Consider the following 23,318-nt stretch of genomic DNA (forward strand, 5'->3'; position numbering starts at 1 on the left):
GATAAATCCCTAGGAAACGGGAAATAACGAAATTACTGCAAAGAGGAAGGACTGCTTTAGAATTTCAGGCACTTTTTTTTTTTTTTAAATCAAAAGCGTTCTCTGGAAGCATGAAATGTTTCTTATGTTTGTATTTTAATACAGGTTACTTGAGTGGTTCTTTTGTTTTCTGAAATGAGCTATATGTCGAAAATTATGTCTATTGATCATCTGCATCAATAGCTTGATTAAAGTAAAGAACAAGCCATTTTAGCTAATATTACAAAAAAATGAATAAATAAAGCAACAGTTGCTGTGGAGTTGATTCCAACTCATGGCAACCTCATGTGTTTCAGAGTAGAACTGCGCTCCACAGGGTTTTCATTGGATCTTTTGGAAGAAGATCACCAATCCTTTTCTCGCAAGATACCTCTGAGTAGATTCCAACTGCCAGCCATTTGGTTAGTAGCTGCAAATTAGTACCAATCAGTTGACTAATCGGTGTCATCAATGATTTCGTAGTAGGGTGTTTAGCTATAGTACGGAGGCATGGCGATGTGAAAAGAACAAGAAATAAAGGATATGAAGACTTGGATTTGACTTTAATTTTTTCTTCTCTCCCTCCCTTCCATCTTTAAATATTTTTTGAGAACCTTCTACGTGTACACTGAGACAGCCCATCTCCTCAAGGGGCTGAAAATCGAGTGGGGGAGACGGAAAAGCAATCAGGCAATCATAATCTCATGTAGTAGATGCTATGATGTCACAGGTACATGGTATTGTGATAACCCATCCTTGTGGTACCAGTGGCAACCATATATAGTAAGTGTTTGATAAATGTTTGTTAAATAGATTTGAGCAGGAATTTTCCAGTGGTGTTTCTTTGTGTGTTTAATTATAGTGAATACTGTGTAAGAGTGATAACACAAGGATGAACAAACATGCTTATAATCCTGATGGTCTAGTGGAGAAGATAAAAATGTAAATACATAATTACAGCACAATGTAATAAGTGCAGAAAATAGAAGCGTGAAAAAGATAATGAGACAGCAGTGATTAAAACAGAAGAAACTTTTTTGTTTTCAGGACGAATCAAGGAAGATTTCAGAAATAAAGTACAGGTTCAGGATTTCAGTTAGGGAAAGCAAATTCATTAATTACTGTATTAACATTAATTTTTAAATATTATGACATTAAAAAAAATTGTTCTATTAAAGATAACGTCCAGGCATATGACAATAAAGAATTCTAGGTATCGTGTGGTCAGATTAGGGGCTATTTGAGCATGACCCATCCTTCCCATTGTCAGAGGAAAGAAGGAGAAATTTGGCAGTGACATAACCATCGGATAGAATACGGAACTTGGAAAAGAGGGAAATTCAGTCAGTTGGGCAGGTTGCTTAGTGTAGAAAATGCTCTTGAAAATCTTAACCTCTTTCTTCACCATCAAAGTTTTTCCATTCCCTCTTCTCTGGACCTCAAGTTTTCTTGTCTGTAAAGTACTGGGGTTGAGTCTAATGATCTTTAGTACCCCTTCTGGGTCTGTGATTCAATTTGGAGATCCATGGTTGTAATATTTTTTTGATGGGTTTTCTTTGTAAACAAGGTGGTAAACTCAACAAAGTGGAGCTGGTCTCTGTATTTTGTTAAATGTTAGGCACCTTCATTCTTCCCATGTTTTTATTACATAAGCATTATCAAAACAACTTAAAGAAAATTAGAAAAAGATTCAAGGAGAGGGCTTAAACTGGGCCTTGTAGAATGAGAGATGCATAAGAGATGAAGGACAATGGGGATGGTGAGGATGAGCAGGAGCTTCATGCTAAGGGTGTTGATAAAGTTTGAAGACTGGATAAATAGAAGAGAGGTCCCGGAGTGCTTTGGCAAGTTCGCATTTAATTTTATAAGCAATGGAGGACCATGTTCAGGCAGGAAGAGAGGACAAAGTTGTACCTGCTGAATGCCATCAGAGGCTTGGCAGGGGATGCAACCAACATGAGCAAAAAGGAAGGGAAGTGGAAATTGCTAAGGACACAGCTGGCACAGGACTCTACTGAGTGAAGAGAAAGACTGGAATGGGAGCAAGTCCTGAAAGGGAGGAAGGTTGATTTTGCCAAAGAGTTATATCGTTCAATTCAAAATAGTTGGAAAGGATGCTTACAGCTGGAGGGATATGGCAGCTCCGCAAGCCTTTACCTCTCCTGAGTATTGATAAACGATTTATCTCAGCTGTCCAGTGTGGTTTGCAAAAACGTTTATTCATGAGTTTCGGCAGAGATTTCCTATCTTTGTTGAGAACAGGTGTATATCTGAGAGTCCCTGGGTAACTAAAATGAAGACTAATCAGTGCTTTTATTTTAATAGCATCCCTTCATCTCCACTCTTGTAGAACAGGCGTATATCCGGAGCTATTTTTTTTTAATTATTATTATAGGCGATGTTCCTACATGCCTACACTTTTTAGTCTTATGTAATTGTTTTTTTTCTGGTATTGTTTGTATTCATTTGTACTTCTCGAGTTTTAAATTCTAGGATTATTTCAGTATTATTCCATGTAGGAACATAGAAGCTTGGCTTGACAATGCTGCTGACAATTTATATGTCAGGGTATAACTGCCTGGCATATTCTTTGCTGTTTTGCATTCCATTGCAAATATGCCTTTGTTTAGTCTTGAGGGAGTAGGCTGCTCCGATTTTCCATATACTTGGGAAATGCCTTTTACGCAGCTAATGATTGGTCTTCTTTGTATGGAACGCAGATGTTTGCATTTTCACACAGCTAGCTTCTCCAATCTCCTCGCCATTCCTTTTTCGTACTGCAAGTTGTCTAAGATCTATAGTGAAGGGTGGAGGCATTTTTTTTTCATGTAATTTCTAAGAAAATTACGTGGGTTATGTCAGACAAATGGTGCCTCCTTTTCAATTTTACCTCATTCATTTCTAAAATCCCGCAGCCTTGTTTTGTACCACGTGTAGCACATTATGGAAGGTCTGGCTAATTAATTACTGTCTGTTGAGACTATTAAGTCCTTTACTAGCAGTATGCCTTTGAAGCTAGAAAATGTTTTGTAAAACTAAATTTTAAGTATCTTTATAATCCTGTATTGTGGTTGAACATTATAGTTTTGAACACAGCCAATATTTTCATTAGAAAAAAAATAGGAAACTTTTTATCCACGCTGGGAATTTAAGATACTATGTCTTTGCACATGATACTGAGATGAATTTTAATATTATTGCTTAAATACATGATACTTTTTCTATAAAGTCTACTTTCAGTTTATCTATTTTAAAGATTGATTTTTTGTTATTTAAGAGCTTGAGCTTTGGGGATTACACTACTTACTACAGATATACTATGTCCTACCCCTTCAAAAAAAAAAAAAAAAAAATCAACTTACCCAGACTGGTGTCTGGGCTCCTATTGTTCCCCTGACTTAGTTCTTGGCTATCTAGCGAATGCAGTGGCCCCACAGTTTCCTATTTAAAGCAGTGGTTTGTGCAATATATCAGAGCAGTGTGATGGCTGCCACAGCCCCAAAGAAAATTTTAGCAGGCAAAGCCAGCCAGCTCAGGAGAATGGTGATAGTGATGGATGGCCAGCCAACCATGGGGAAGGAAGTGATAGGGACTGTTTCCTGCACTTTTAACATCCTTGTATCTGCGCTTTTCCAAGGTCTTAATAACTTTAGGGGATATGCAGTGTCTTACTTATGTAGTACTGCTATAACAGAAATACCACAAATGGATGGCTTTAACAAACAGAAATTAATTTTATCGCAGTTAAGGAGGCTGGAAGTCTGAATTCAGGGTGCTGGTTCTAGGGGAAGGCTTTCTCTCTCTTTTGGCTCTGGAGGAAGATCCTCTTTGAGCTTCCGCTCCTGGGCAATCTTCATGTGGCTTGGCGTCTCTCTTCCTCCGTCTGTTCTTACTCCCTCGCTTATTTAATCTCTTTTATATCTCAAAGGAGATTGACTCAAGACACCCCCCCAAAAAAAAACCAAACCCAGTGCCGTCGAGTTGATTCCGACTCATAGCGACCCTATAGGACAGAGTAGAACTGCTCCATAGAGTTTCCAAGGAGTGCCTGGTGGATTCGAACTGCCCACCCCTTGGTTAGCAGCCTTAGCACTTAACCACTACACCACCAGGGTTTCTGACACAGCCTACGCTAATCCTGTGCCATTAACATAACAAAGACAACCCATTCCCAAATGGGATTATAACCACAGGCATAGAGGTTAGGATTTACAAAACATATTTTGGGGGGATACAATTCAATCTGTAACTTGCAGTAAAGGATTGTTTATTTACTTGTTTGTTTCATACTATACTTTTTATTTTGAATATACGGAAAAGTCATAGATACTTTTTACACTTTATACTTGAGGAAACTGAACTATAGGGTGAATAAGTGATTAGAGTCTATCGACAAAACAGGTGCTCAATAAATACTCCTCCACTGGTGAGAGTAGGAGAGGACAGTTACTGGACCTCCCGACTCTTAATCCTGTGCCATTTTTTACTCCCTTTGGCATTTCCCAAAGCTAAGAATTCACTCTTTTTGGTATGATAATTTACAGTAAATTGTAAGTTATAGTTTAGTAGCTATTGAGATATAGTCTTTCCCGTTTTGCTATTTTCTTCTTCTTAAGTAAACGTGATGCAAAGTGACGAGGCATCTGAAAAGACAATAAATTAATGCTACTGATTACTATTTATTGACCTATGTTGTTTTCATCTTTACAGAAATTGGCCCAGTTACAATTACCACCGATCCCAAGAAATTTCAGTATGAACTCAGAGAGCTATATGTTCAGGTGAGTGCTTGCTTTCAATTTTACTTTTTCTGGGAGGATGGAAAATCATGGATCTTTGGCTGATTTTCCTTACCTGTAAATCTGAAAGAAGTAATCGTTGGGTTATTAGGGACCCCAACAAACACCACCTATTTTTCCTTCCTGACTTCTGAACCAGCTGAGCAGCAGTAGGTATGGAAGTGGGACATATTGAATTCAAAATATTATTATCTTTATTACGAATACAGTGTTTAGAGAATGTGGCTTGCTAACAGTTCCTTGAATTTGATGTCCTTACTCAAATAGTTGGAAACCCTGGTGGCGTAGTGGTTAAGAGCTATGACTGCTAACTAAAAGGTCGGAAGTTTGAATCCACTCCTTGGAAAACTTATGGGGCGGTTCTACTCTGTCCTATAGGGTTGCTATGAGTTTGAGTTGACTCGACAGCAGCAGATTTACTCACATAATGTCTAACACTGCTGAATGACCAGAAAAAATGCTTTCTGTGGGCAGGAAAATTGCAAAGGAAAGACCCAGAAGGGATTACCCAGTTCCTTCTCCCAAATTTGCCAGTCAGATAAGTCAATCTTCTGCTGAGGAAGAATGAGTGATGGGGTAAAGAGAGAGACCAAGAGTGTGACTCCAGAACAGGGGTCAGTAAACTACTGCCCATGGGCCAAATGCTGCCCACTGCCTACTTTTGTAAATGAAGTTTTGGGGAACACAGCCATGCCCATTCATTTATGCATTGTCTGTAGCTGCCTTTATGGAGCCCTGGCAGTGCAGTGGTTAAGAGCTCAGCTGTTAACCAAAAGGTCAGTAGTTCAAATCCACCAGCTGCTCCTTGGAAACCCTATGGGACAGTTCTACTCTGTCCTGTAGGGTCACTATGAGTCGGAATCAACCCGACAGCATGGGTTTGGTTTTTTGGTTTTTGTAAAACTGCTTTCATGCTACAACAATAGAGTTGAAGAGTTGTGACAGAGATCATCTGGTCTACAAAGCCTGAAATATTTACTATCTGACACTTTACAGAAAAAAAAAAATTGCCAACCCCTGCTCTATTGAGTTTCTTTCTTCACTTAGAAACATAAGGAACAGTTAATAATTCTTCCCCCACAACAGTAATGTATAACTAAGATAATTTTGATATTCTGTGCTATAAGTCGACTATATGAAATTGTTGGCTGTAAGGATAACTAATTTTGTTATTAAAAAACAAAAACCAAACCTGTTGCTGTGTAGTTGATTGCAACTCATGGCGACCACATGTGTTATAGAGTACAACTACTCCATAGGGTTTTCTTAGCTGTAATCTTTATGGAAGCAGTTGGCCAGATCTTTCTTCTACAGTGCCACTTGGTGAGTTTGAACCACGAACCTTTGGGTTAGAAGCCTATTGCAAACTGCTTATGCCACCCAGCCTCCATTAATTTTGTTGTTAGAGAAGATGAATAACATTGGTTTCAACGTTATTCTGAAAACAGGGCTTGGAAGTAGGGTAGGTATGCTGCTTTCAGATCATTATTCTCCAGTCTATTTACAAAAACATGCTTCCTTGAGGCAGTTTTGCTGTATTACCCTTCAAGGTCTCTGTTGTTATTTACAGACTTTTTAGCCAATTTCTCACATTCACCTAAGCTATTGACACTTGGTTTATTGGCTACCTTTCCACCTCCAGGGCGGCCATCATTCTCTGTGACTTCGACATTTATGGGGATGACCTACCCAGTACCCCCTCAGTTGAACCTTCTCTTCTTCAGTGACCTTTCATCCACTCTATTCACACAGACTCTATTCACACAGACACCCCCTGGACCTTGTCTTCACCCCAAACTATTCCATGTCTCAAATCACTAATTCGAGCATGTTAACTTCCAACAACAACCATCTGTTCACCCAGCTTGTTGGTTCAGCTTTTCACTACAGCCGCTCTTTCACTCCCATCAAGTGCTTCAGTCCATTGGCCTCTATATTTTCTCCCAGGCCATTAGCTCCCGCCTTTCTTCTCTTTGCTTCATCGTAGTTTAGAGTTCTATCATTTCAAAAAAAACAACAACAAAAACAAAACTTTTACTCCCTTGCTTATTGTGTTTCTGTTCAAATCACCTGAAAAACACCTCATGCTTGGATGACCACACTTTCTTGCATTATTCATGCCTGTCCACAGGTGACCAACTGCTATGGAAGTCGTATAATATGTCAAGCTGATGCCACTGTAAATTCATAATCCCTGTCTCAACTGAACTCTTAATATTCCCATGATCCTATTATGTTTCTTTGGTCAATTAAATCTCCCATTCTTCTAAATGACCATTGCAAATTTTCCAGTGCTTTCTCAACTCTGCAGACACGATTATCTCAAAACACATTTCTGAACTTCTTCATCCTAGTCCCCATTCACTCATCCCCACCTCCACTCATCTCATCAGATTCTTTCCAAGGTTCTGAATGACCTGAGACCTGCCTACCTTTCAGCCCCATCTAGTGCCACTCTCTCCCTCAGTCCAGTTCTGGTTTAGACACAGATTCTGCTCATATCTATGTTCTCACCCTTCCTTCCATGGGGTTTTTGCACATGCTGTTCTCCTTGCATAAGATGTGCAGTCTTTCTTCATCCTGCCCCTCATGTCTACACTCCCCTTACCTCGTTTAAATGTCTGTTCATACTTAGAGTTTCATCTTGAATGACACATCCTTGGAGAATCCTGCCCTATCCTTCAGGCTTGGTCACATCTTGCTATGACTGTATTTTACTTAGTCCATCACAAAGCAGTTGGGGTTTCACATTGAAGGACTGCATCTGATTTAGCTCATCCTTGAATCCCCTAGTAAAATACCCGCTATTTAGAATATGCCCACTTTTGTGATGAATAAATGAATGAATATGCCAGTATGTGCAGATTAGTGGTCTGCGTCAAGGTTTGAAGTATAGTATTTTGATTGGTTTCACTGTTGGGCAAATTCCTTGATTCGGAGCTGCACATAATGGGGGCATATGGTGAAAAACTCAAAGTTTGACATTCCAAATATGCATTCAGTGGTGATTTTTTTTCTTGTTCATCCCACTGTTTTTACATTATATACTAAATTGGACTATATTTCATAGCTATCTGAATAGATTTATACAGTCATCCCTTGACTATTTTCCTCTTTTACTAAATTTTCTTCTTTCTCACGAACAATCTTCTATTGCCTTTCTCTTAGACCACACTGTTCTTTTTCAGTCATTAGTTACTTGCTTCCTTTTATCTCCCCCAACATAACAAATTCTTTGTCACTTTGGACACCCAGATTATCTGGGAAAAATCATTCATAGAAAACTCTATCCTGTATATGGTCATGGGATTGAGAATTTAATTGCCCTGGTTGTTTAAATGCTTATGTTCTTCTATTCTACTGTGATCTTCTAAGGGCAAGACCTGTGGCGTGGAGCAGTGTCTACAACAGAGTGGGCTTTAAATAGCTGTTGAATAAATAAATGTCATACATGGGTGGCTTTTTAAAAAATGGAATTTAGCAGTAACATTATACTAAATATAATTTAAACTTGACTGTACAAAAAATACTTTACAAACCTATTTATCAGTTTTCATTGTATTATAGATTCAGAAATGCCAAGCAATGGAGATTTCTAGTCAATAGAATATTAGAAAGGGATTTACTGTATTCATTTTTTTTTCCCTCTGTGAGAATACAGCTGGGCTATTTTCTTGAAAATCTGTCCAGATTAGAAGTATCTGCATTCTCAACGCATCCTGGCATCAGAACTTCCTGATTTCCTGCCTCTCCCTTTCTTTTGTTCAGAAGGATCTTCTGGGAGTGCCCTTATCCTCCCTGCTCCATTCATCTCCAGGGTGAAGGATCATGATTTCTGACTCATATTCCATTAATACTTTCCCCAGCTCTCTCCCCCGTAATCCTCTGGAATTGAACCTGATACAGAGTGACTCTATAAGGTCATGCAAACTCTGTTCAAGGCAGCAATCAATCTTTTTCTCTTAGAATGAAAGTGGTGTCCCTTTCTTCTGGAGGTTTCCTCTGGACAGACTGAATCTTGTGGGATTTATTGTTCCATTGTTTTGGAATCTTAAGAGGATGCTTAATTAGAGCAACCAGCCACGGAAGAAAGAAAACATTTTCTTTTTTCCTTCATTCAACATTGGGCATTGCTACAGGCATTGGGGATACCATGGAAGTGTTTTAACTTTCCAAGTTTCTAGTGCATTATTCTCTTTTAAATTACTGGGGCGGGGGGAACATTAATGATCAAATAGGGAAAGATTCTAGGCTGCATCATTACTATAACACCTAACCTAAAGAATATGTTTTGTTTTCTTTTTGATGTATGCCTAGAAAATATTTTATAACTTCATAAACCAACCTGAGATACTTAATAAATTTAATAAAATTTTAGTCTGAGACAATAAATTTTGTTTTGTGTACAATTTCTAGAACTTCTTTGGTTCTTTTTTTTTTTCTTTTATCATTTTTAATAACCAAAAAAACCAAACCCGTCACCACTGAGTCAATTCCAACCCAAGGTGATCCTCTGTGTTACAGAGTAGAACTACTCCATAGGGTTTTTTCGGTGTAATCTTTACGGCCCCATGCATCTATCAGTTTGTCTCACTGTGGTTGCTTGTGTGTTGCTGTGATGCAGGAAGCTATGCCACTGGTATTTGAAAAACCAGCAGGGTCACCCATGGTGGACAGGTTTCGGTGGAGCTTCCAGACTAAGACAAAGAAGAAGGGCCTGGCGGTGTACTTCTGAAAAATTTGGCCAGTGAAAATCTTATGAATAGCAATGGAACATTGTCTGGTATAGTGCTGGAATATGAACCACTCAGGTTGGAAGATACTCAAAATATGACTAAGGAAGCTCGGCCTCCTTAGAGTCGACCTTAATGATGTGGATGGAGTAAAGCTTTTTGGATTTTCGTTTGCAGAAGTGGCAGTACTCAAAATGAGAAGAAACAGCTGCAAAGATCCATTAACAATCAGAACATAAGATGTACGAAAGTATATATCTAGAAAAATTGGGGAGAAAAAAAGAAAACACTGCCATTGAGTGGACTATGACTTGTAGAGACCCTGTAGGGTTTCCAAGGCTGTAAATCTATGGAAGCAGACACCCAGATCTTTCTCCTGTGGAGTGGGTGGTGGTTTTGAGCCGCCAGTCTTTTGATTAGCAGTTCATTGCTTTAACCACTGAAATGGAGCGCATAAAGATCAATATCCTAGGCATTAGTAAGCCAAAATGGACTGGTATTGGCCATTTTGAATCGGATAATTGTATGATGTACTAAGTCAGGAATGACAAATTGAAGAGGATTGACGTCACATTCGTCATCGGGAAGAACATTTCAAGATATGTCCTGAAGTACAGCACTGTCAGCGAGAGGATCATATCCATACACCTACAAGGAAGACCAATTAATATGACTATTATTCAAATATATGCACCAACCGCTAATGCCAAAGATGAGGAAACTGAAGATTTTTTAACAACTTCTGAAATCTGAAATTGATGAAACATGCAACCAAGATGCATTGTTAACTACAAGGGATTGGAACGTGAAAGTTGGAAACACAGAAGGATCTGTAGTTGGAAAATAAGGCCTTGGTGATAGAAATGATGCTGGAGATTGTATGATAGAATTTTGTAATAGCTACAACTTATTCATTGCAAATACTTCTTTCAGCAACATAAATGCAGACTATACATGTGGACTTCACTGGATGGAAAACACAGGAATCAAATTGACTACATCTGTGGAAAGGGATAATGGAAAAACTCGATATCAAACAGAACAAGACCAGGGACTGACTGGGGGCAGACTGTCAGTTGCTCATATCCAAGTTCACATTGAAGCTGAAGAAAATTAGAGCAAGTCCATGAGGGCCGAAGTATGACCTTGAGTATTTTCTTCTGTTGCCGTTGAGTCAACCCCGACTTGTAGTCACCCTGTAGCATATGCCAACTGAATTTGGAGACCATTTCACAAATGGATTTGATGCATTGAACACTAACGACTGAAGACCAGTTGAGTTGTGTGATGACATCAAGGGCATCATACATGAAGAAAGCAAAAGGTCCTTAAAAGGTAAGAAAGAAAGAAAGAAAAGACCAAAATAGATGTCAGAAGAGACTCTGAAACTTGCTCTTGACCATTTCTCATGCTAAAAGAACTGAAGGAAAATTCAAGCCTTGAGTTGCAAAATCGAAAGATTCTATGGGGAAAATATCGAACAATGCAGGAAGCATCAAAAGAAGATAGAAGGAATGCACGTAGTCACTGTACGAAAAGGAATTGCTTGACACTCAGCCATTTCAGGAGGTAGCATAAGATCAAGAACCAACGGTGCTGAAGGGAGAAGTACAAACTGCACTGAAGGCATTGTTGAAAAACAAGGCTCCAGGAACTGACAGAATACCAGTTGAGATATTTTAACAAGTGGATGCAGTGCTGCAGGAAATTTAGAAGACAGCTACCTGGTGAACTGAATGGAAGAGATCCATATTTGTGCCCATTCCAAAGAAAGGTGATTCAAGAGAATGCAGAAATTATTAAACAACATCATTAATATCACACGCAAGTAAAATTTTGAAGATCATTGAAAAGCAGTTACAGCAGTACTTTGACAGGGAAGTGTCAGAAGTTCAAGCTCAATTCAGAAGAGGACATGGAACGGGGGATATCACTGCTGAGGTCAAATAGATTTTGGCTGAAAACAGAGAATACCAGAAAGGTGTTTACCTGTGTTTTATTGACTTTGCAAAGGTATTCAACTGTGTGGATCATAACAAGTTATGGATAACATTGTGAAGGGTGGAAATTACAGAACACTTTTTTGTGCTCATGCGGAACCTGTACATAGACGAAGAGGCAGTCGTTTGAACAGAACAAGGGGATACTGAGTGGCTTAAAGTCAGGAAAGGTGTACATCAGGGTTGTATCCTTTCACCGTACTTATTCAATCTGTATAGTGAGCTAATAATCCAAGAAGCTGGACTATATGAAGAAGAACAGGGCATCAGGAATGGAAGAAGACTCATTGACAACCGGCGTTATGCAGATTAGACAACCTTACTTGCTGAACGCAAAGAGGGCTTTGAAGCACTTACTGATGAAGACCAAAGAGTACAGCCTTTCGTGTGAATTGCACCTCAACATAAGGAAAACAAAAATCCTCAAAACTGGACCAATAAGCAACATCATGATAAAGGCAAAAATATTGAGGTTGTTAAGGATTTCCTTTTACTTAGATCCACAATCCACGCCTGTGAAAGCAGCATTCAGGAAATCAAACGACACATTGCTTTGGGCAAATCTGCTGCACGAGATCTCTTTAAAGTGTTGAAAAGCAAAGATATCGCTTTGAGGACTAAGGTGTGCCTGACCCAAACCATGGTATTTTCAATCACCTGTTATGCAAGTGAAAGTTGAGCGATGAATATAGAAGACCGAAAAAGAATTGATGCCTTTGAATTATGGTGTGGGCAAAGAGCTTGACTATATCATGGATTGTCAGAAGAACAAACAAATTTGTCTTTGAAGAAGTACAGCCAGAATCCTCCTTAGAAGCGAGGATGGGGAGACTTTGTCTCATGTACTTTGGACATGTTATCAGGAGGGATCAGTCCCTGAAGAAGAACATCACACTTGGTAAAATAACTATCAGCAAAGAAGAGGAAGACCCTCAACGAGATGGATTGACACAGTGGCTGCAACAATAACAATGATCATGATGATGGCTCAGGACCGACCGGGCAGTGTTTCCTTCTGTTGTACAGAGCGTTGCTGTGAGTTGGAACCGATTCGATACCACCTAACAGCAACAATCTTTGTGGAAGCTCACTGCCAGGCTTTTCTCCCATGGAGCTGCTAGATGGGTTCGAATCACCAACCTTTAGGTTAGCAGCAGATCGCAAACCATTCATGCCATCCATGCTCGCATGCTCTTCCAAAATCATGGTATAAAAGGCAACATGGATTCTTGTCCCCTTAAAACTAACTTGGATTCAAATAAAAAATCTTTTAAAATTTTCTTTGTACATTTGTAATAGTTTAGAAAATAAGAAAATTGAATTTGTTTTGAGGTAAATTAAGTAATCACCCATTGACATTACACTAGGTTCAGCTATTTTTCTTATAGAAATGTGGAATTATCTTGAGGCAAAGCAATTTAAAATTTGCCAAGAATAACTTAGCAAAAAAAAAAAAAACCCTAAATTAAATGATTAAATTTATAACATTAATTTCATTTTCCTTTATCCTCTTTCATCTGGAATATAGAGAAGTAACTTAAAAAGCAAATGAGGTTTCCCTCTAGGGAAGAACAGGAATGACAAATGACAACAAATGGTATTCAAATCACACAGAGCTTTGGGAATTAATACCCTTGTAAATATGGAGTGTGAAGTCCTGCCTCAGGGTCACATTCTTTAAAAGAAACTATAAAGCTTGTTGGTTTTCAGAAACTAGTATTGGCAGTGATACGCTTTCAAACCTTTTATCCAATGTTTTAAAGAACAAAAAGCATATTAGTAAGATATTTGAAATGTTAAAAAAAAAGAAAGTATTTCTGCAATAGCAATTGTAGTTCTAATTTTTATATAGGTAGTTGTTCCCAGAAGCTGAAAAGCTTCACACATAATTTAATTTTCCTTTGTGAAGTCTTTTAATAAAATCAACTTAAAAAAAAAAAACGAAGAGGAATAAGTCCGAAAATACGTGGAACATTGTGATCACGTAGCAACAAGACGGGTTTATGAAGAAGAATAGATTTAAACCATAGCAGGCTGAAATTAGGGGGAAAGCTTTACGCTGTAGCATAACAACAGTTGGTATTAGAATTAACTGCCGAAGGAGAACATGAAATACCATATCCAGATAGGCAAAAACTGTTAAAAAGAGGAGGAAAAGATAATGCAACTGAATTTAAAGAATAGTTTAGTATGCCAGTTTGGTTTTTTCTGATATTTCACATCATGCTACTGTGTAAAAGTGTGCTTTTTATTTCTAGGTTTATAGAAAATTCTTCCACATAGATTTTTTTTTTTAAATCAGCCTGATATGTAAAAATCTAACTGAAAAAATTAAGAAGTTAAAAAAAGAAAAAACCTTGACTGAAGAAAGGGAAAGGAAGGGACTAGAAATCAGGATAGAGAGAGATAATGTAGAGATATGAAAGATGTGATTTTCACCCTCATTTTTGGTATTGTACATGATTCAACTTAAAAAAGCAGTTTTTATTTCCATTTAAGTTTTCTTAATGTGCATTTGACTCACGAATTGTATATAACTCATTGCCATCAGGTCAATTCTGACTCACAGTGACTCTATAGGACAGGGTAGAATTGCCCCACAGGGTTTCCTAGGCTCTGGTAGTACAGTGGTTAAGCACTTGGCTGCTAATGGGAAGCTTGGTGGTTCGAACCCATCAGCCTCTCCCTAGGCGAAAAAATGTGGCAGACTGCTTCTTTAAAGATTACAGCCTTGGAAACCCTGTGGAGCAGTTCTACTCTTATAGAGTCACTAGGAGTTGGAATTGATTCAGCCGCAGGGGGTTTGGTTGTGTTTTTTTAATCTTTATGGAAGCAAACTGCCACAGCTTTCTCCTGAGGACCGGCTGATAGGTTCGAACTGCCTACCTTTCAGCTAGCAGCCAAGTGCTTAATCACTGTACCACTAAGGCTCCTCCAATCTACCTGTCCGTCTGTCTATCCGTCCGTCTGTCCGTCTGTCCATCTATCCATCTGTCCATCTATCTGTCTATCTAGAGGTATTTATAAATCTTTATGTATCTTTTTCAAGAGTAATGACATGCATTTTATTTATGAACAAAGTCTGATAATGCAAAAGCTGCAAGAAGGTAGAACATTGCATTGTCTGACTCAAAATAAAGGCTCGATAAACTTACTACCAGTATTACTAATACTATTACTACTACTACCCTTAGTTCTCCAAAGTTTTTTCTTTAAGTGAAATAATCCCTAAATATTACTACCCTGAAATAAGCAATGATTAGGGAACATGTGCCATGTGAAAGGTTTTGCAAGTGGTTTAAAGCCATTCTCTCAATTCAAAGCCACACAAATATTAATACTCCTCTTTACAAATGAGGGATCTCAAGATTTGAAATATTAGGTAACATGTCTTACTCAGGTCACAGAATGGCATGTAGCAAGGCTGGTCTCAAAACTGGAGGTATTTAATGCCAGAGGCAGTTTCCCTTATTGCTATACCACTTTCCTTCTAAATACTTGTTTAAAGTAACCTTGTAAATCTAATCAAATTAACATATTTATTTATATAGTTTCTCTTTGTCTTTACTTCAAAGTAGGAAAATAGAGAATTAAAGACCTATGTGGGTTTAAGGCCGGTCTCATCCTCACCAAAATGAATTTATTCCTTAGAGATTTTTACCTCCACTCCTATCTCTACTGACTTTGAGTTTTGGCGTACTTAAAATTACTGAGCAGCAAATGACAAGGTTAATTATAAATCTAAAATCGCTTTTCTCAGCAAATGTTCTCAATGTGATAACCTTATTTACCTGAGGCCTCACATACACCTGAGGAGACAGAGAGCAAGGTGCATTTTAACCCTTTCAAGACCCAATTATTTTCCCCTTTGGATTTTTGTTCATACTATCAGTTTTCACTAATGAAGGCATGCTGATTAAAGGATCAATTCAGAATTTTTGTTATGAGTTATGGATTTTGATAGTCGTTATCTGGAATCACATATGTCCCAGCGGATGCTGGACGTTGTAAATCCTACTGATGTGAGTCAATGATAAAACCGTTTTATTCTATTTTTTGAAAATTTGCAAAACATGAAGGCATCTGGCAGTGACTGCACATACATTTTATCCTAGTAGCTTTCTTCATAGACTTTTTATTATTTTTCATGAAACTTCTCAAAACATGGTACAATGCATTCTTCCTTACTGTAAAAGCAGTACTTATGGCCCAAATAAATAAAGCCAAGGGATTTTTATCTCAGGAAAATTACCACTACAATTCATTCTTCATTACTGCAAAAGGAGTACTGACAGGCCAAATAAATAAAACTAAAGAATTTGAATCTCAGGAAAATTACCACTGCTATGTATTCTTAATTGTGCTCAAGAGGAACCTTTACACAGATCAAGAGGCAGTTGTGTGGACAGAACAAGGGGATACTGATTGGTTTAAAGTCATGAAAGGTGTGCGTCAGGGTTGTATTCTTTCACCATACCTATTTAATCTGTATGCTGAACAAATAATATGAGAAGCTGGACTATATGAAGAAGAATGGGGCATCAGGATTGGAGGAAGACTCATTAACAACCTGTGTTATGCAGATGATACAATCTTGCTTGCTGAAAGTGAAGAGGACCTGAAGCACTTACTAATGAAGATCAAAGACCACAGCCTTCAGTATGGACTGCACCTCAACATAAAGAAAACAAAAATCCTCCCAACTGGACCAATGAGCAGCATCATGATAAACGGAGAAAAGATTGAAGTTGTCAAGGATTTCATTTTACTTGGATCCACAATCAACAGCCATGGAAGCAGCAGTCAAGAAATCAAAAGATGCATTGCATTGGGTAAATCTGCTGCAAAGGACTCCTTTAAAGTGTTGAAGAGCAAAGATGTCACCCTGAAGACTAAGGTGCATCTGACCCAAGCCGTGGTATTTTCAATCACATCATATGCATGTGAAAGCTGGGCAATGAATAAGGAAGACCGAAGAAGAGTTGACGCCTTTGAATTGTGGTGTTGGCGAAGAATATTGAATATACCATGGACTGCCAAAAGAACGAACAAATCTCTCTTAGAAGAAATACAACCAGAATGCTCCTTAGAAGCAAGGACAGCGAGGCTGTGTCTTACATACTTTGGACATGTTGTCAGGAGGGATCAGTCCCTGGAGAAGGACATCGTGCTTGGCCGAGTACAGGGTCAGCGGAAAAGGGGAAGACCCTCAACGAGGTTGATTGACACAGTGGCTGCAACGATGAGCTTGAGCATAACAACGATTGTAAGGATGGTGCAGGACCAGGCAGTATTTCATTCTGTTGTGCATAGGGTCGCTATGAGTCAGAACTGACTCGACAGCACCTAACAACAACAACAACAACAAAAACAACATGTATTCTTCATTATAAAAAAAACAGTATTTGTCTTAGGAGATGCCTCTTGGATGTGTGAATATTCTAAACTTTTGACAGGTTTACCTTTATTTCTGTGAGACTATATTTTCCAGTTACTATATTCTTGTGTGAGAATGGACTTACTGAGAGAATAAGCTATTACCAGTCTTCAGGTACAACCAGAGTGCTCCTTAGAAGCAAGGATGGCGAGGCTACATCTCACATAGTTTGGAAGTGTTACCAGGAGGGACCAGTCCCTGGAGAAGGACATTATGCTTGGTAAAGTAGAGGGTCCGTAAAAAAGAGAAAGACCCTCAATGAGATGGATTGACACAGTGGCTGTAACAATGGGCTCAAGCATAGCAACGATTGTGAGGATGGCACAGGACTGGGCAGTGTTTTGTTCTGTTGTACATAGGGTTGCTATGAATCAGAATTGACTCAAGAGCACCTAGCAACAACAACAACAAAGTGTTCATTTAGTCATAGTGGTCATTTTCTCCTTGACGGTATTCATTTTTTTCCAGGCGTTACTGGCTCCCTGCTTTTCTAGCTTCTGAACAGTAAATAATGCCTTTAAAATAAGAAATAGTGCATTGCAATGATACTTTTCAAGAGATCGGAACTCCTTTAAGTTAGTCTTACCCTACATTCGATCTTAGGGCCCACTGATTGCTTCCATGTGTAGCAGGTGGAATGTACCGCTGTGAGCAGTTCTCCAAGCAGCTATCTTTTTTATTCTTAAGGCTTCGAAAATTTTTCAAGAATAATTGTGGAATGGCAGAATTGGAATTGACTTTGAAGATTATTTGTCCAACTACCCCATCAGATGTTCGAATTCCTCCCAGAAACCTAATAATACCCTAGACATGAACTAATACTGGTTAGAGATTCGATAATATTGGTCTTCCTTGACAGATGATGCCTGGGAGCCTCCTCTGGAGCACAAACTGGGGGCCTCTGTTGGTGCTGGAGGTGATATCGTCTTTCTTTGGCAGGCATATCGTATTATGGAGAACTGGTCCAGCCATCAGCCAAGTTCCTCAGGTTTCCTCATATAAACTTTTAAAAGAGGTCACCGTCTTTCTGTATTCATGTTGATTTTTTTTTTTTTTAATCTTCTTCTACTGTGTCATATAATATAGTCTCCTCCTTTTAGGTGGTCTATATCTTTTTCCTTAATTTTGTTTAATGACCAATAGCTCTAAAACAACAAAAATTGTCCATCTCAAACTTCCCCATAATGTAATGTTTTCATAAATTATAATGCTTTTATTAATAAAAAAATCATTGTATTGATAAACTTTTTAGCCAATAAATAAAATAACAGGTGTATATATATATATATATATATATATATATATATATATATATATATTTAAACCACATTTAAAAAAAAAAAAAGGAACCGTGGCATTACAACCTCCTTCATTAACTAGCCACTAACAAAGGTAATACCAAATGTGTTGGAAAGTATGTAAAATTGACATGAAAGAGCTGGAGCAGAAAGAAGAAATTTCAGTGGGCAGGTGGAGTCTGGATAGTACAGAGGTGAGATAGAGAAGGGTCATAGCAGAAGGAGGGCTGGGAAGAAGAAGGCCTGCCCAGAGGAAGTATGGCAAGGTGAATACCTAGTTCTTGAATAAGTGAATGATGATTGGACACAAGGATTTTCTTTAGACCCTGTCCTTGCACGCAAAAGCAAGGGTTATGCTTCCTGAGCAAAAGGGGAGCCATCTGTTAGGAGAGACTAGGACATCTTCTTGATCAGGGCAATGACAGTATCTTAATTTGATGGAGAAGATCACAGTAAAAAGGCACAGACAAAATCCTTGAGGGAGAGAGGAAGGAATTCTCTGAGAAGTAGATAGCCAGTTGTTGTCGATTGTGACTCATGGTGACATCATGTGTGTCAAAGGAGAACTGTGCTCCATAGGATTTTCAAAGGCCTTTCTTTGGAAGCTCCTCTGGATGGACTTGAACCCACAACTTTAACTAGTTGCACCACCCAGGGACCTCAGAAATAGAGGAGGAGAGATTTACTAAAGGGGTGACTGAATACCAAGATACCATTTTCCAGTTTTCCATCTTTGCCTAGAATTAGCCCTGCCTACATCCACATATCTTCTGATAATTGGATGCTATGAGGTGATATTTTTGCCACTCTCATCTGCCTCTGGGTCATTACTCTCTCGAAAGCACCGCTGTCTATCATACTTCATATGAATTATTAAGCTTTTGAAATTTTTAAAACATGGCCAACTTCATTATGAAGGCACATCATTTACAGATTTATTAAGCAAGATATTGAATGCCTGGTATATAGTATATTCTTTGTCAATATTTGAACTGAATTGAAACAAATATCCTTTTAAGAGCAAACAAAGCTAGAGAATAAACTCGTTATACCTTACACGGACAAAGTTTCAACAAGTTGGAAGGCAGTTGCTGAAGATTTTAGATCCTTAGTAATGGCAGGGGATGAAGGTCAAGATCAGCATCTCTTCAGCGATCAAGATCTGTATCTTTGACGATCGAAATCAGCTTCACTCAGAAGATCTAGGTCTGGTTCTGTAAAAGGACTGAGGCGTTTCCAATCTCAGTCAAGGTCAGGACTGAGGTGTTTCCAATCTCAATCAAGATCCAGTTCTCTTTCACTACCAAGAAGCAACCGATCCAAGTCCAGATCACCATCTCCAAAAAGAAGTTGTTGCCTGTCAGGAGTCCACCCAGAAGTGCAAGTCCTGAAGGAATGAACTGAAGTTCTCAAATTCACCTTTTAGGGAAAAGTGATTTTGTTTACGTTATTATAAGAGATTTTTGATGTCTGTAAAGTATAACCTAGGAAGGATATTTCAACCATTTAATCAAAATGGATCCGGATCGTTACTCTGTAAATTCACAGCAGTAAGATAATATACACTGTTGTTGAAAGTATTAACATCCTTTGATCTGAAAATGTAGGTTTTTATTTGGCACATTTAAATAAAACGTTTCTAACTAGAAAGAAAAAAAAAAAACAGTTGTGAATGCTAACTTCTAATGCATATGGAATTGAGGTCTGCAGTTGTTTGCTGCTTTGGATTTGGATCCAGTTGTCATAAGGCTTGTTTGGCGATGTAACTAACATCTTTTATTTTGATTATGGAGATTTGAGGTTTGGCCTCTGAAATATTCTGATTGTCTCTCAGTACATTCCTATTATAATTTGCAACAAGTGATGAATCCCAGCACACGTCACTGTCATTGTCACTGATGTATTAAAGCTCTGCAATAGTTCTGATTTATTTTATACTTCCTGGGATGCACATTTTAAAATAAATCCAATACAACTTAATGCCTTCCACATGTACATTATGTTTTTCTGATCCTAGAATCATACAACTATACTTTAAGAGAGAACTGAGACCAAATACTTTTTTTTCCTGTCTTTTTTTTTATTGTGCTTTAAGTGAATGTTTACAAATCAAGTCAGTCTCTCACACAAAAACTTATATACACCTTGCTACATACTCCCAGTTACTCTCCCCCTAATGACACATCCCACTCTCTCCCTCCACTCTCTGTTTTCGTGTCCATTTCGCCACCTTCTAACCCCCTCTACCCTCTCATCTCCCCTCCAAGCAGGAGATGCCAACATAGTCTCAGTGTTCACCTGATGCAAGGAGCTCACTCCTCACCAGCATCCCTCTCCAACCCATTGTCCAGTCCAATCCATGTCTGAAGAGTTGGCTTCGGGAATGGTTCCTGTCCTGGGCCAACAGAAGGTCTGGGGGCCATGACCACCGGGGTCCTTCTAGTCTCAGTCAGACCATTAAGTCGGGTCTTTTTATGAGAATTTGAGGTCTGCATCCCACTATTCTCCTGTTCCCTCAAGGGTTCTGTGTTGTGTTCCCTGTCAGGGCAGTCATCGGTTGCAGCCGGGCACCATCTAGTTCTTCTGGTGAGACCGAATACTTTTGTTCAACTTGTGTTTGACTCAGTTTCGTAACTGAGTTTTAAAGGTAAAGGACAAATTACACAATAAAGACCTTCTCAAACAGAGGGGGTACCATGCCAAAAGAGGAAATTCAGTAGGTTATACCCATGTTGCTGTTGAGTTGATTCTGACTCGTGACAACCCCATGTGTGTCAGAGTTGAACTGTGCTCCATAGGGTTTTTAATGGCTAATTTTTTGGAAGTAGATTACCAGGCTTTTCTTCCAAATACTTTTGTTAGAGTGAGAGTAATTATTGTAATGACAATAAGAGAAAGACAGACAGAGGGTAGGAGAGTTAGTTTTATATACTGTTAAGATGGGATGTGTGTATTCTGTGCTTGGTTAAAGAGCAACTATTTTGGCTTTGGAATTATTTCACTTGAAATGGGCTAGGCTTGGGTGAAACTCAGGCATGAGCCTATCATAAAAGTTTAATTTCTTGACTGTTCAGAGTTAGGTATACCTGGAAAACCCCTTGTATAAATACTGGTTAGGTGTAAATGGATGGCGAGAACAGAGGAATTGAAATGGGTTGGCTGAAAGATAAATAGCAAGAAGGCATGGGAGGGTGCCTGCCCTGAGATTAGCGTTCCTGGTTTTCGGATCCTTCAGTTGATGGACATTTTCCCGTTAGATTTTGGACAGAGACCTCATTTTTCTCCAGCTCTTCTCAGAGTTTAAAGGTTCAGCTTACTCTAGTGCCACTCCCACGCTGCCTTGTATTTAGAAAAGGCTGCATAAAAATCTGTTTTATTACTCCCTTCACTGACAGGATTTCTGTTCATTCTTATTTGATCTTTCTTTCTAGGAATTCATCTTCTGAACATAATTATCACTGCAACGCTGAGGTTATAGGCTTTCTCTCTTTCTTTTTTTCATTCCAGGAGCAACATTTACTGTAAAAGGTCGCATGCTTCTGTTTTTTCAGTGCACATTTTCCTGTCTGAAGGGTCTTTGACAGTAAATTAATAGCTATCACTCAAATTATAAAGAAAAAACAAATATCAAAGCTCTGAGCAAGAATGTGCCTGTTGATACTAATTAGGTATATTCCAAGGTTCAAATAAAAACACAAAGTTAACAAAGCCAGACCCTTCTTACATGCATTTAGGGACTTGTGCAGTTCAGTGCATTACACTGTTCTTCTCCATCACACTTTTCATTTTTGTGTGTGTGTGAGCAGGTGTGTGTGGTTTGGGGGAATATATTTGCATAACCATACTTGTTTTTCTCTTGTTAAGTATTAAACCTGACTGTCTCCCAGGACAGAGAGAGAGAGACAGATTGGGGGAGAGGGGTAGGTAGGCGTGAGTAGTTTTATATATCACTCAGATGGGATATATATATATATATATTTCTGAGCTTGGTTAAAGATCAACTTTTTGGCACTTGTACTCTTGGGGGTGCTTAGCTTGAAATGGACTAGGCCTGAGTGAAGCTCATGCTGCATATAGCACGTGTGCCTATATTGGGCCAGGATTGCTTTGCACAATCTCATTAACACATCTACTCATTATTCATTCATCCATGGATTTATCAAACAGCAATGGAACACCTATGGAGGTCCTCAAGGAACAAGCAATCTAGTAGGAGGAAACAGATGAATTATAATACAACCTGGTGAATGCTGCAATAGAAGAATGATCTTCTGTGGGTGTCTAAAAGAGGGGTGTATTAGTTCCCTTGGGCCTCTATAAGGAAGACCCTGGATGATGTTAATAGTTAAGTGCTAGACTACTAGGAGAGAGGTTGGAATTTTGAACCTACCCAGAGGTACCTTGGAAGACAGGTCTGGGTATCTGCTTCTGAAAGGTCACATCTTTGAAAACCCTATGGAGCACAGTTCTGGTTTATACTCATGACGTCACCATGAGTAGGAATCTGCTCGCTGGCAACCAACAACAGGGCTGCTGTAACAAAGTCTCACAAAGTGGGTGGTTCTAAACTACAAGAATATATTGTCTCACAGTTTTGGAGGCTAGAAGTCCAAATTGACTTGTCAGCTGGACCTTGCTCCCTCATAAGCCTCTAGGAGAAGATCCCTTCTTGTGTCTCCCAGCTTCTGGTAGCCCCAGGTGTTCCCTTGGCTTGTCGATGCATCTTCCACATGGCTGTTCTTCCTCTGTCTCTCCATGTCTCCTCCTTTTTTCTAAGGACAATACTCGGATTTGATTTAGAATGCATCCTCCTTTAGTATGTCATCATGATAACTGATAACATCTTCAAAAGACCCTATTTCCAAACAAGGTCATATTCACAGGTACCACAGATGGGAGACACAATTCAGTCCATAACAAATAGGTATTTTCCTCATGTGTTTTTAAAAGTGTCTCAGACAAGCTACTTGCTTGCAACCACAGAAGTTGATGAAGGTAATAAAATGCCTCACTGGAGTTAGCGTGAACTCTGA

General features: G+C 38.8%; 1 protein-coding gene across 5 annotated transcripts in view; it reads left to right on the top strand.

The window, feature by feature from the left end:
• Positions 1-23,318, top strand: part of HMCN1 (hemicentin 1) — a 551,288-nt gene that overhangs the window by 117,978 nt on the left and 409,992 nt on the right. For all 5 annotated transcript variants that reach the window (XM_049868532.1, XM_049868536.1, XM_049868533.1 and 2 more), the window contains exon 2: positions 4,729-4,799. In XM_049868532.1, the coding sequence (XP_049724489.1) occupies positions 4,729-4,799 (71 nt within the window). The remainder of the gene's footprint in view (positions 1-4,728; positions 4,800-23,318) is intronic.

The sequence above is a fragment of the Elephas maximus genome, chromosome 24, assembly GCF_024166365.1.
Source record: "Elephas maximus indicus isolate mEleMax1 chromosome 24, mEleMax1 primary haplotype, whole genome shotgun sequence".
Lineage (NCBI taxonomy): Eukaryota > Metazoa > Chordata > Mammalia > Proboscidea > Elephantidae > Elephas > Elephas maximus.